Source organism: Schistocerca serialis, chromosome 3, assembly GCF_023864345.2.
Source record: "Schistocerca serialis cubense isolate TAMUIC-IGC-003099 chromosome 3, iqSchSeri2.2, whole genome shotgun sequence".
Lineage (NCBI taxonomy): Eukaryota > Metazoa > Arthropoda > Insecta > Orthoptera > Acrididae > Schistocerca > Schistocerca serialis.
In genome coordinates, this window is record NC_064640.1 from 73,454,997 (window position 1) to 73,469,770 (window position 14,774).

A 14,774-nucleotide genomic window follows, 5' to 3' on the forward strand; every position below is an offset into this window, starting at 1 on the left:
TTCATATATAAGGCAACAGCTGTACACCGCAATTTACACAAGACACTACCATAATTGGGTATTCTAGAAAATATGTAATACAATAATAACAGGCAAGGCACAAAACATTTGAGGCAACAAAACATGTTTTGAAATATAACTTTATTGGCTATCAACTGTTCACAGTACGCATCACTTACACTTATAGTGTGACATTAAAAACAACATATGGAAACATTTTGCATTATTGAAAACCTTTAAAAAACTGTGTCAGGTTTTGGCTTTCCATGTTTGAAAGTGTGTCAACCTCAACAACCTTAAAGTTTCTGTTTAAAGCTTCCATGTCACCTTCAAATAGCACATCATTGATTAATTTTTGTGCAATGATATTCTGTTGGGGGGTGAGTGCACGTAGCTTGTTCGCCACATGCTGGCCGAATGTGTCGAATGGATCTGGTGGCTGCATTGTGTTCAATTTTTTGTCCACCAGTGACAATATTTCATCTGTTTTATGCTCCATTGAACGTTTCCGCTTCCCACGAGGAGCGTTACTCAAGCTGTTATTGGAGTTTGATGATCTCGGAGTAACTGGTGTCATTGGTGGAGTCGAGTCAGTATCTTCAATGGCTACATTTTCTATGTCATTCTCTCCTTCACACTGAAAAAATAAGAAAGACTGTATGTTAGTGATTTTTGCTTTGGATTTTGTTTCTTATATCTTTATAGAGCTTATGAATAATTTTTGTAAAAAAGTATGCATATTGGAATGCACAAAACTGATACATTGTGATATGAGCCAAGCTGTAAGTATTGTGGTGGTATATGATTTGACATGGTGTAATGAAAAACTTAACAAATATGTCTAGCTAACAAAAACCGAGAAATTGTTAATGAAAGGCCTTATAGAGTTCCATAATCTCACATCTTAAAACGAGAACAGGAATGCTTACGAAACACACACAAGAAACACACAACTCTTTATCCACATAAAATTCTGAGACAGTGTAGAATGAATACTGAACAAAAACACTTTCAGACAAAGAACAACTCGATGGAGTTTCATTTTTCTGTTATTGTTGTGATCATGTACATTAACAGTTAGCTGAATGTTACTGTTAACAGAAACTTTACACAAATTTATTTTAATTCATTGCAGTTCCCAAAATGTGAAGAAGACTGGCTGAGAATTGCAAGTGATTTTGAAAGCAAATGGCAGTTCCCTCACTGTTTAGGATCTATTGATGGGAAACACATCAGAATTGTACCTCCTAAAGAAAGTGGATCGTTTTTCTTCAATCATAAGAAAACAAATAGTGTTGTCTTAATGGCTGTAGCTAATGCAAGTTATGAATTTGTGTACCGTTATGTGGGAACAAATGGGAGAGTATCCAATGGAGGGGTTCTGCAGAACACTAAATTTTACGAACTTCTTGTTAATAATAGTTTAAAAATTCCTCAACCTCAACGAATTGCAAATTCGCAGGAAATAGGCCTAATGGAGTATGTTTTTGTTGGTGATGATGCCTTCGCAATTCGCAAAAATTTAATGAAGCTGTATCGTCAAGAAAAATCATCAAAGGAAGAAAGAATCTTTAATTACCGGCTCTCTAGGGCACGCAGAGTTGTTGAAAATACGTTTGGAATATTGGCATCAAGGTTCCGTATTTTCCATACAACCATAAACTTGAAGCTGGAGAATATTGACACTGTGGTATTAACTTGCTGTGTTTTACACAACATTTTGCGCAGAAGAACCCCGCAATTTTATACACCATATGAGTCACTGGATCGCGAAAATATCAACAATGTTCTCTTGCAACGTGGAAGAATGGCACAAATTTTTGAAAGCGCAAAAACTGTTAGAAATAAATATAAACATTATTTCAGTACTACTGGAGCTGTTCCATGGCAGGATGGATTTGTATCGTAATAAACTTTGTTTTGTAAAACATGGTCAAGTAGTCAAGTATATTCATGTTTCTTCTTATAACAAAAGTTAATTTTCTATTATGTTTACACACAAATATATTCTTTTGAATAAACTTTTGATAAACGTATGTGAAATATATTGCTTTACATTACCTCGTGTTCCATTTCCTCGCTCATTGACACTCCAATTTCATCTTCAATTGTACTCCTGCTTGGTCTTGGCGTTTCTTTATCACTAAGAGAGCCAAGCAGATCAAAATACTATGGCGTTGGCTGGTATACTTGATCTACTCCTACACCAGATCTTCTAGATTTCTGCACTTTCGACAACTCTTTCTGGTAAACAGTTCGCAACAAATCAATTTTTTTTATTACTGTTTCTCGGTTTGCAGAGGCGTCAACTGCCCGCAATTTTACAATTAGAGAATTGTATGCTGCTGCCTTTTTATCTTTGTCACTATATTCTTTACTTTTTATCTTTCACAAACATGGGTGGTTTCTATATAATTCAATGAATTCACTAATAAACTCTCGAGAACACTGACGAGTATCAGCCATTTTGATGCCCTGTGCGCACAAATACAAACACTAGACAGAGCAAACAGCTGTTTCGCGCCAGATTTGCGGCGATCTCCTGTCCACACGCTCCATCTTGTCTGCGCCGATGTGTTTTGAACCCACAGATTTGAGAGGTTTCGCTCAAACCTCCAACTCCAACTTCCACGTTTGCACACACCTCAGGTTGGTGCAAATGTACTGTCTACACGCAACGATCTGTCTGCGCAGATGTGATGTGCGCAGACAGATCGTTGCGTGTGGACTGGCCTTAAAAGGTGGTGGGTAGGAATTGCCAACTCAGTCTGTATATCTTGTTTGGATTTCTGAAAAAATAATTATATGATGATGTTTAGAGTACAGATAGATGTACAAATTAATTTGCAATTTGAATGTAAAATGACTCGTTCCACATCATGAGGATTTATGATCCATAGGACATGGGGACTGACGACCAAAGAAATTAAGTCCCATAGTGCTCAGAGCCATAGAACACGAAAATAAGTTGCTAACTAACTATTAACTAATGAGGTATCGCTTTCGTTCGTCTGCTAGGCTGGCTATCGCAGTTAAAGATACTTTGACTACAGAGACATCTATTGTTGTCAGTCGAGGAAACACTTATGACTTTGTGGGAGAGAGAAATAATGTTTTGAGCAGTGAAGTGCCGCGGAAGTTTGGCGAATTGTGAAAGTTTGGGGTATTGTTTTGTTAGTGTCTAATGTGAGATTTGTGGCTGCTGGCTATCGAAACTACTTCTAGGGAACTGAAAATTTATTTTGCTTTCGTTCCGAGGTTCATTCTCTCGCTTAGGTACTGTTGCCCTGTTAATATTTAGTATCATTTTAGTTTGTAAAACATGCCATACGGAATTGGAGAGTAAGTAAAGAGCTAGGGTAGAAAATAGATCGCGCGAATGTTAGTTGACTGGTAACTTGTGCTTCGTTGTATTAAAATACAAGTCTATAATGTCGTGCTCTTGACGTGTAATAAATATTTCCCAAAAGCCCACAATGTACGAACCCATCCCAACACGTGAATATGCCATGGGGATATCGAAACGAAACTCCTGTTGTCATCGTGATTTGTACAAAAAGACGGGATTATTCGGTGAGTTAGTCTTCCACCTCCCCCACTCGCATTGTTTGGTGTGTGCGTAATATGTATTCAGAATACTTGTCGGAGATTTGCCCTATATCGAAAACAGTGTTCAGAAAATTTTAATTTTTGCGACGAAATGTGAGTTAAATAATAACGCGTACCTAGATATCATGCACAACTATTGATGAAAGGAGGATCGGATTGTCAATAATTTTGTAATACAACCAAACTGAGACATTTTCTGCTTTCCTAAACCACTCTTCCCCCACGTCCCCCACGCGAAAAAAAAAAGACCTCCACATCTGTGATAAACGGGAGCACTAGATGTGTACGGATCAAAACAAATCTAGATTGTTCTGTAAGATTCTTAGTCAAACCTCTTACTTTAAAGTGCATTCATCTTCCTGTGTAAGACTGCTGTTGCATGCTGATTAGTATTTGCAGAACCTCCTTAACTGTTGTCAGCGTAGGTCAGTGAGATATTTGAGGGGGGGGGGGGGTAGACTCTTATGTCCTGAAGCAGTTTCATTATGCTCCATCACCTTCTACATTGTTGGAATGTAATAAATTCCATGTTTTTTTTCTGTAGAGATGGTGTAGTTTCAGTCAAGTCATTGCAGTCCTAACACCTGTGAATGAAAAATACAATGCTGAAGTGAAGCACAATGGCAGCTCCAGTGAAGCACATTGAATGGAAGTTTGGAGGTATCTCTCAGTTAATATATTATATGCTCATTGGATTATGTAAATTAGGTTCAGCAGTGTACTTTCACATTACAAAGCTTGAACATAATGTTATGCTGTAATTATTTACATTTGCATATTTTTTTAGATTGAGTTTAGAGATTTAGGTATAAAACTACAAAACTTTTACAAGTTGAATGATTAATTAATCAAATGGGAAGTAAAATATACTTGTAGGTGTGTATTATTACATGTCATCAAAATATCTTAGTGAATAGGAGTGGTGTTTTAGGTATATTACTTGTCTCTGAAAATTATTTACCATATATCTGTGATAGATCTTGTAGTACCTCGGAGTTTTATGCCTAGTTATATCCCTGAAGGTCTGTCCCCAAATGGGACGGCTTCCGTTCTTCTCTGTCATGGCCAGACAGACTTTAATTGTTTTTATTCCAATTAAAATAACTGTGCAAATGATGTTTTAGCAAGTAGTCATAGAGGCCAACTGCTAGTCACTTGTAGTTCTGGCATGTGCAGATTTTTTTTTCCCTCCGAGAAGATAGGGTCTGAAATCCATACATTCATATTCAGTGCAGGTGCTGATAGCCATGCCTTTGACCAATGTTAAACAAACACAATCATAATCTGTTTTATCCCCATGTGATATGTTTCTTTTGACATCTGATGGTGTCTGTAAACATAACATGCATCTTAATTAGCTTTCTTATATAACAATTGTGAAAAATTTTCCTATATCTTTCACTGATTTCGCATTTCTTGACGAATGGGGCTAATTCTGAATATGGCAATATTGAAATGTTTAATTATCTAAAATAAAGGCTAACATGAATTTCTTATGCTCTTCCTGGGCAGTAGTGATTCTGATAGCACTCTTTTTGCATTATGAAAGTACTTAACCCATAACTTGCGAGGTGACCTTCCTGTAACGTATACGAGGTGGGGTCTTTTGGGCCACTATGTTTAAACTGAGGTTTAAGGTAAAAATCATATGAAATTTTTAATTTATGCTATGTAACATTTATTTATACAGTTATTTAAGTGTTGTTTAAATGTTTCTAGTTTATTTTATTGCAGTAAACAAAGCCTGCAGTATTTTAGGGTCGACTGAAGCATCCGATCCCACGCGTCGGCTTTGACCCGTGACATACGGGTGTTGTTGTGTGTGACGTCATGACGGCGCGGAGTTTGGCTTGTGAGTGTGACGTGTTTGTAGATGTCGTGTTGTGGTTAGTTGTGCTCTCTGGTGGTATGTTCAAGGCTTTTGTTTGTGTGTTGTAATGGGCTCAATTTGCTTTTGCTCAGTATCCAGAATTGTTCGAGTGTCGGCTGTGTTTGTAGTGGAATTCGTTTCAGTGAGTTAACGATTTTGTGTGAAGGTTAATTTAGTGTTGTTCACTGTAGATCGTGTGGTAATTTTAGTAAAAGTAATCGGTTGTTGGTTTTGTTCAGGAATGGATATGGCGGATAAAATTAACTGTACGCAGGTCAAGGGAAGTGTTCGATCCCAATGTGTGGCTGTGATATTGGTATCAGGAGATGTTTTTGTGCTATATAGGCCAAGAGAAGTGTTTGATCCTAATTTATGGGACCGGGAACAGCTGTTGAGCAATATAGGTCAAGGGAAGTGTCCGATTCCAGATGATATTGTGTTTAGTGGTATTTGGGGAGTTTTGTGATTTCGGTTTTTTTCGTCGTTTTGTATGGGGGTGGGTGTCTAAAATTTGTTTATGTTTAGTTTGCCCCCCACCCAAAAACACCCCATTTTCCCGTGCTTGTCCTGTTAGTGTCATTAGGCTTTTTGTGGAAAGTGTGTGTGTGTGTGTGTGTGTGTATGTATTTGATTTTCGATGTATTTTCGTCCTCCTAATGTGTATGTACCGACTTCATATGCGCCATGTTGGAGTCGTTGTTTATGGTCGTTTCCGCCATATTTGTGACGTCATGGGTCAAAGCAGACGGGCGGGATCGGACGCTTCCGTATTTCCGTATTTTACTCTTTATCACACAGAAGCACATAATTTTGTGTGGTTCTTTCAAATACGACACATAAATTGACTGTTAGAGTACCGAGTTTTACATTCTGAAGAATTATATAATCTCTGTAGCAAATAAATTTAAAGTCCAGGGTTTAAATTTGTGCATAAAAATTCCACTCGATAGGTACAAAAAGTAAGTCTCTAAAGTTGACATTCATTGCTGGGAACTGCAATTTTCTTATTACCACTCAGAACACATTAGAGTTTAACAGACACTTTAAGTATTTCATGGAAGAAACAGACAGATCCCCAATACAACTTTCCTGAAGTTCTTCCTCTGAATGATACTGTTGTTTGGTAGCAGAACTGTGATCACTGGCTAATGTAAAATTGTTGTCTTTTTGTTTATTTCTTCATCCATGTCACTGACACCTTCCTCCACAGACCAACGGGTACCGTACTGAAGAAAACAGGTACCTAGTTCATGAGGTGGTCCAGCAGACTTCAAAATGTATGAATAACATGCGTTAACAACAAACGCAGAAGGTGATAATGCGAGCAACAACAAAACATCGTAGTCTTGGCAATTTAATGAGGGTACGGGGAGTGTAGAAGCATTCCACCACATGTGGTGGAATTTTGCATCTGTATTTAATATATTATCGTTATCACTTAGTAAATCTCTTAACTAATTTCCAAACTACCATGGATACTAAGTATGTGAGCTGCAGTAGGAAAGTTGGTACAGGGGTTTTGTTCAGCTGTTGTGACAGGTGGTTTCATTGGGGAAATTGTAGCGGCATGGGAATTGGGGAAACAAACGAGACTCTTCCATTCTTTTGCAGGGTTTGCTCAAGAGATAGGATTATAGTTGAACAGGAGGAGAAAATTAGAGCCCTTTGGGCTGATTTTCACAGAGCGAGGGAGGAACTGAAGAGGTTAAGGGGGGAGGAGGATAAACAGCGGTGGGAAGTGGTAGCTGGGAACAGGGGCCATAGAAAGAGGACAGTGCCTGACAGTTTCCCAATTGGCACAACCAATAGATTTGCCTAGTTAAGTAAGGAAGAGGCTCCAGTAGAAGTAGATGTAGTAAAGATGCAACACAATCTCACTATGAAACCAACTGTTTCAAAAAAAAGTAAGAGGAAAGTTCTGTTGGGGGTAGCAACCATGGAAGAGGTGTGGGCCAGATTTTGCAGGACATTGAATGTGATAATGTAATAGATATACTATGCCTGTCTGAACATCACATTGTGTCTGATATGGAAAAGGTAAATAACAGTGGTTATAAACTAGCTACACATATGAGTAGAGAGAATAAGGTGAGAGGAGGAGTTGCCATATGTGTCAAAGTTATCATTGTGTAAAAAGCTTAGATACAAAAAAGTTTTGTGTAGAGCAACATATAGAAGTGTGTGGCTGTCAACTTAAACTGAAGGAGGGCTCTTTTATAATTGTAACAGTATATAGGGGGAAACTTTCATTTATTCCTGGAAAACTTGGATGCCTTGTTGTGCTATCTGTCACATAGGGGAAAACAGTTTATTATTCGTGAGGACTTCAGTATTGATTCACTGAAAGAGTGTAATAGGAAGAATGACCTGGAAGTCTTGCTCGGTTCTTTAAATTTGACATCTGTCATTAATTCTCCTACTCGGGTAGTAAAGGACAGCAGCACATTGATAGAAACACTTTTATAGACCAAGATAGGTTTAAAAACGTAAGTTCTTGTCCTGTTGAGAAAGGCCTTTCTGATCATGGTGCTCAGCTAGTTACAGTATATGACATAGCTCCATTCAGTAATTCAAAACTACCCTCCAAAGCTGTGTGTTCAGTTAATGACTCAACAATTAGAAATTTCAAAGAAAATCTTCAGCAGTTAGACTGGGATGAGGTGTACAAGGAACCCGATGCTAATTTGAAATATAACTTATTTCATGATACATTTATAAGAGAATTTGAAAACTGTTTCCCCCAGGAGGTAGTTAAATCTAATTATAAGAAACCATGCAAAAAACCTTGGCTTACTAAAGGAATAAAAATATCTTGTAACCACAAAAGGGAACTGTATCTAACAAGAAGGAAGAGTAATGACCCAGAAACAGCCAAATATTATAAAAATTACTGTGCTACATTAAGAAAGGTTATTAAAAAGTCCAGAACCATGTGCATCACGTCTGAGACTAATACCTCTGATAACAAAATCAAAACAATTCGGAATATTATTACAAGGGAGACAGGGCAACCAAGAGTACAGGATGACGGCATTACCATCAAAGTGAATGGAAACTTGACGAAGAAGAAGCCGGAAGTTGAAAACATTTTGAATAATCATTTTTTTAAATGTTGTAGAGAAAATAGGATCTAAATGTTCATTAGAAGAAGCAAGGCAGTTAATGGAAGAGGCCTTACCCACACAATTTGATATGATTGAAATTCCACCCACCTCTCCTTCTGAAATTAGGAAGATGATAAACTCTCTCAAGAATAAAAGCTCACGTGGAATTGATGGCATTTCCAGCAGGATAATAAAAGCTTGTTCCCCAGAAATAACTGGGATTCTTAGCCACATAAGTACTAGCTCTCTGAAGCAGGGTATTTTCCCAGATAGACTGAAGTATGCCCCCCCCCCCCAGGGGGTCCACAACTCTTTTGTGGATACGTGCATGGCGAGCATGGGGCCCCGAGCTATTGCAGCCTTCTTTCTCTCCAGGGCTGCATTTCCTTCCCCTCGTTTCCCCTTTCCCGTCGCCCTCTCCTATCCCTCTCTTGGTGTCCTTGCTTATGTTGGCCCCCGCTATCCTCCTGGTTCTGTTGGTTTTACAATCTGGCTTTGTTGCGTAATCACCTCCTCCTTTTGGCATTCCTTGGTCCCCCCCTGGGGTTTGACCTCCATTACAAAATTTCTCCTCCGTAGTGTGAGCAATTTGGGGAAGAGCACCTTACCTAGTGTCTCCGACATGCGCCCTCCTAGTACATTCCACCTTTTCTTTCACGTCGTTGTCTGATGCTAGGGTGCATAGCCAGCACGGTAGCCAGACCGTGTGGTGGGGTCGCTATGTACCCTTTTGGTTGAGCCCCCTGAACACACAGGGATCACATTTCTGATACCTGAGCTGTGACTACCTCATGCATGCCTTGGAGTGGTTGCTCGTCATCCTGGAGCATCGGAACTCCCGGCAATGGCCGCCGTGCCAGACGGCCCTTGCTGTGGCTGGGTGGCGCCCGTGAGGAGAGCCCCTGATCGGAGTGGGTGGTATCAGGGCGAACGCTATGCAAATGAAACGCATACGGGTCCAGAACTCTGGCCGTTCTTCTGCGGCCGTCTCTCTGCGTGGAACTGATTCATCAAGTGCTTCTTCTCTTGCCCCTTCGGCCTTCCCTTCCATGGCTACCCCCTGGGAGGAGGGTCAGGCCCGTCGGCTCGGGGCGAAACCTTTCCACCGTTCTCTAGTTTGCACCAGGACTGATGGAGATACTTTAACCAATACCAAACCTTTATTCTTTGTGGAACACATTGAAGACAAGTTTGGCGAAGTGGACTCCCTGAGCAAGATGCGGTCGGGTTCGTTGCTGATCAAAACTGCTTCAGCTGCCCAATCTGCGGCCCTTCGTGCCTGTACCCATCTTGGCACAATTCCTGTGTCCATTACCCCCCACCAGCCTCTAAATATGGTACAAGGTGTGATTTTTCACAGGGACCTCATCCTTCAAACTGATGAGGAACCTCGGGACAATCTCAGACGGCGGGGTGTTCACTTTGTTCGGCGTGTCCAGAAGGGTCCTAAAGACAATCGTATTGATACTGGTGCCTTTATCCTGGCCTTTGAAGGGGATACCCTCCCTGAGAAAGTTAAGATTATGGTTTATCGATGTGATGTGAAGCCGTACATCCCACCTCCTATGAGGTGTTTTAAGTGCTTGGGTTTTGGACACATGTCTTCCCGCTGTTCACAGGCCCCTCTTTGTGGTGACTTTGGGCGTCCACTCCATGAGGGGAGTCCCTGTGTTCCCCCTCCTGTGTGTGTAAATTGTCATGGTAGTCATTCTCCACGTTCACCAGATTGCCCAGTATATAAGAAGGAAAGAAGATACAGGAGTATAAGTCCCTTGATCGTTTAACCTACACAGAGGCCCGTAAGAAATATACATGTCTTCACCCTGTGTCCATGACATCTAGTTACGCCTTGGTTACATCTCCACCCCTTCCTCCCCTTTCCTTACCCGCATCCCGGACCCCTCTCCTCCCCCCCTCCCCTGCGGCTCCCACACCTTCCCCTCTGGGCGCTGCTCCCCCTCCCCAGCTGGAGAAGTGTACCACTCCTTCGGCATCTGCAGGTCAAGGGCGCCTCTCCCGGGATGCCCCTTCCCGGCACCTTCCAGGCCAAAGGTCTGCTGCCGCGTGACGACCGCGAGAGCCGCAGTCTGTCGGCCCTCAGGTCGCCCGGTCTCTTTCTGTTCCTGATCTTGCTGCAGCTGGCTCCTTTATGCCACACAGCCCTCCTCGATCTCAGCCTGAAAAGTAGAAGAAACATAAGTCCCGGGACAAAGAGCCTCTGGTGTCACCAGAGGTCCCTTCCCCGACTTCACAACCGGATTCTGACCTGTCGTTCATGGATGTCGCCCCCTCCTTGACGGTGACGGGTGGGGATCCGGCAGTATGACTGGCTTTAGCGTGTTCAGCCCCCATTTAACTCATCGTTCTGTGGTTCTGCAGTGGAATTGTAATGGATACTATCTTCACCTTCCGGAATTGAAATCCCTTCTTTCGTCTTACTCTGCAGCTTGTGTGGTTCTCCAGGAATCTCATTTCACTGATTCTCACTCACTGACCCTCCGTGGGTTTCATGTTTTCTGTCGAAATCGGATCGGTCCCCTGCGGGCTTCTGGTGGTGTTTGTACGTTGGTCCGTACAGACATTGCTAGCACGTGGATTCCTCTTCAAACTACATTGGAAGCGGTTGCTGTTAGGGTCCACCTAGACTCTGCGGTCACAGTTTGCAATCTTTATCTCCCTCCTGACAGGACTCTTCCACCTGCTGCCTTAACTGCCCTTCTTCAGCAACTTCCTCCTCCCTTCCTCCTCCTTGGGGATTTTAATGCTCATCATCCCTTGTGGGGCAGTGCCTTTCCATCTAGACGAGGTCTTCTTATAGACCAGTTTATTGCAGACCACGACTTGTGTCTTCTTAATGATGGCTCCCCTACTCATTTCAGTGCCGGTCATGGCACCTTTTCTGCCATTGATCTTTCTCTTTCTTCTTCCTCTCTCCTCCCTTCATTACACTGGTCACCACACGACGACCTTTGTGATAGTGGATGGTGACCATTGCCTGTTGATTATCTCGCTCCCTTCCCACTCCCCGATGGATAGGTTACCTCGTTGGTCTTTCCAATGCACCGATTGGCCTCTATACACTGCACAGGTCGTGTTTTCTCCCTCTTTGTCGGGTTGTATTGATGACGTCCTACGTGACATGTCTGACGCGATTGTTCACGCTGCTAACCTTGCTGTCCCGCACTCATCTGGACCATTTCGTCGCCGGCAAGTCCCATGGTGGAGTACGGCCATTGTCATTGCCATCCGTGATCGCCGTCGAGCTTTGCAACACCTTAAGAGGCACCCATCCGTAGCCAGCCTTACTACCTTTAAACGCCTCCGCGCTAAAGCCCATTATTTAATCAAACAGGGCAAGCGGATATGTTGGGAACGATTCGTTTCTTCCCTTGGTTCTACTGTCCCTCTGTCACGGGTATGGGCTACACTTCGCTCTCTCCAAGGTTGCCATCGGCAGTCTACCCTCCCAGGCCTTCACCTCCCAGATGGCCTTTGTACGGACCCATTAGTTCTTGCAGAACATCTTGCGACCCATTTTGCAGTGGCCTCAGCATCAGCCTGCTATCCAGCTGCTTTCCTTCACCTGAAACAGTGGGCTGAAGCTTCCACCTTATGTTTTACCCCTTCTGAGTCAGAATCGTACAACGAACCTTTTACTGAATGGGAATTTCTTTCTGCACTTTCTTCTTCTCATGATACAGCCCCCGGCCCAGATTCCATTCATAACCAACTGCTTCAACATCTCAGTGCTCCACAACGGCAACATCTTCTTCAGGTGTTTAACCGTATCTGGCTCCAGGGTGACTTCCCTTCTCAGTGGAGGGATAGCATCGTGGTTCCTGTCCTTAAGCCTGGTAAGAACCCCCTATCTGTTGACAGCTATCGGCCAATTAGTTTGACCAATGTTGTTTGTAAGTTACTTGAACAAATGGTAGCCCGTCTGCTCAATTGGGTCCTCGAATCTCGGGATCTATTGTCCCCTTACCAGTGTGGCTTTCGAGAGGGACGGTCTCCAATCGATCGTTTACTTTGCTTGGAATCCGCAGTTCTGCAGGCCTTTTGCCAGTGCCGCCATTTGGTTGCAGTGTTTTTTGACCTTCGCAAGGCCTATGACACGGCCTGGTGCCATCACATCTTACTTACCCTTCATCAGTGGGGTCTTCGGGGCCCACTCCCGATTTTTATCCGCCAGTTCCTGTTCCATCGGTCATTCAGAGTTTGAGTTGGTACTGTTTTTAGTTCTCCACGGACCCAGGAGACGGGCATTCCACAGGGTTCTGTCTTGAGTGTCCTTTTCCTCATTGCTATCGATGGACTTGTGGCCTCCGTTGGTCCTTTGGTCGCCCCTGCCCTGTATGTGGATGATTTCTGCATTTGGGTTAGTTCCTCTTCGATGGCATCTGCAGAGTGGCAGCTCCAGGGAGCTATACGGCGTGCCTCTGCATGGACCCTCTCACATGGGTTCTAATTCTCTCCTCTAAAATCGCGGGTGGTCCACTTCTGTCGCCGTACTACGATCCACCCTGATCCAGAGCTCTATCTCGATGCCCACCGATTGCCTGTGGTCCCACAGTTTTGTTTCCTGGGTCTTCTTTTTGACAACAAGCTCACTTGGCTGCCCCATATCAGACATCAGAAGGTAGGATGTTTCCGTAAACTCAATGTCCTTCGCTTCCTTGCCCACTCCTCTTGGGATGCGGACCGTTCCCTCCTTCTCCGTCTTTATCATGCTCTAGTTCTGTCTCGCTTGGACTATGGTTGTCAAGTTTATGGTTCGGCTGCTCCTTCCACACTGCACGTGCTGGATCCAGTCCACCATCGTGGTATCTGTTTGGCCACCGGTGCCTTCCCTACTAGCCCTGTTGATAGTCTCCTGGTCGAAGCTGGGACACCCCCCCCCCCCCCCCCCCTCTCTGTTCGGCAGTCCCAGCTTCTGGTGTCGTATGCACTCACTATCCATTCCTCTCCCACTCATCCTTCCTGTTCTATCCTGTTCCCAGACCATGGACGTCGCCCACCCGACTCCCGCCCTCGGGCGGGTTTACCGGTTGGGCTCCGCCTTGCGTCTCTTTGCTGTGATTTTCAGCTTCCTTATTTGTCCTGCCTTCCTCGCTCCCTCCCCTCCACCCCCCCCTTGGTTAGTTCCTCGGCCTCGAATTCAGATGGATCTCCGCCGAGGTCCAAAAGATTCCATCCCCCCCGGTGGTGTTCTGTTCCTTTTTCCGCCAAATTTTATGGGAGGTTCGGGATGCTGTTGTTTTTTACACTGATGGCTCTAAATCTGCTGCTCATGTGGGGTATGCCTTCACGTCCTCTGTCGGAACGGAAAATCATCTGCTGCCACCTACATGTGGGGTGTTTACTGCAGAATTGATGGCAATTTCCCAGGCCCTTACCTTTATTAAACAGTCCCAACACAACAGCGTTTTGTTATGTACGGACTTGATGAGTGGCCTTCTTGCTATTGACCGGTGTTTTTCGCGCCATCCCTTGGTCTCTGCCATCCATGACCATCTCGCTGATATTCACCGTGCTGCTTGTTCCATTGACTTCCTTTGGGTCCCTGGCCATGTGGGTATCCCGGGTAATGAGCTCGCTGATCGTTTGGCTGGGGGAGCAGTCACTTACCCCCCCCCCCCCCCCCCCCCCGTTTTCTGTAACCCCTCCTGCAGCGGATTTACGGCTTCACATCAAATCCCACTTCGCACAGTCATGGGCCAATTCTTGAGAGGCTACTCCCCTGTCTAATAAACTTTGTGCGATTAAGGTGACACCAGGCCTGTGGCGTTCTTCCTTTCGCCTCTCACGAAAGGACTCGACCACACTGTGTCGTCACCGCATTGGCCATACCAGGCTGACCCATGGTTTTCTTTTGCGTGATGAGCCACCCCCACTTTGTGGTTGTGGAGCCTTCCAGTCGGTAGCCAACATTTTGGTTGAATGCCCCCTTCTTTTGGCTCTGCGTGCTAAGTACAGACTCCCCCACACTTTACCTTTGATGTTGGCTGACGATTCCCGGATGGTCTCTCTGGTTCTCGGTTTCCTCCGAGAAAGTTGTTTTTCTTCTCAGTTTTAAGGTTTTTAATCTCTCTCTGGTATTGGGGCAGGGCGGTGAGTGTTTGGGTGTCTCCCACTGTAAGCAGTGTTCGGAGATTCCCGATTCACCTCCCTGACCGAAATCCTCTTTTCTT

General features: G+C 43.8%; 1 protein-coding gene and 1 long non-coding RNA gene across 2 annotated transcripts; one reads left to right on the forward strand and one right to left on the reverse strand.

Moving 5' to 3' along the window:
• Positions 1–223: 223 nt before the first annotated feature.
• On the reverse strand, positions 224–2,115 carry LOC126470683 (uncharacterized). The gene is made up of 2 exons (XM_050098683.1): positions 2,062–2,115; positions 224–637 (listed from the first exon to the last, which is right to left on the reverse strand). Exons 1-2 carry the CDS (start codon positions 2,083–2,085, stop codon positions 224–226), a joined length of 438 nt encoding a protein of 145 aa, XP_049954640.1. The 5' UTR covers positions 2,086–2,115.
• An 885-nt stretch (positions 2,116–3,000) lies between these two features.
• Positions 3,001–5,373, forward strand: LOC126469733 (uncharacterized). Its single transcript, XR_007586057.1, has 3 exons — positions 3,001–3,276; positions 4,154–4,269; positions 5,344–5,373. It is a non-coding gene; the product is annotated as an uncharacterized LOC126469733 (long non-coding RNA).
• The last annotated feature ends 9,401 nt before the right edge of the window (positions 5,374–14,774 follow it).

What these genes read in the sequence shown, in the direction of transcription:
- LOC126470683 (XM_050098683.1), bottom strand. Translation starts at nt 2,085, where the DNA reads ATGAGCGAGGAAATGGAACACGAG. An exon ending in GCGAGGAAATGGAACACGAG is followed by an intron (nt 638 to 2,061) that starts GTAATGTAAAGC and finishes TTATTTTTTCAG; the next exon opens with TGTGAAGGAGAGAATGACAT.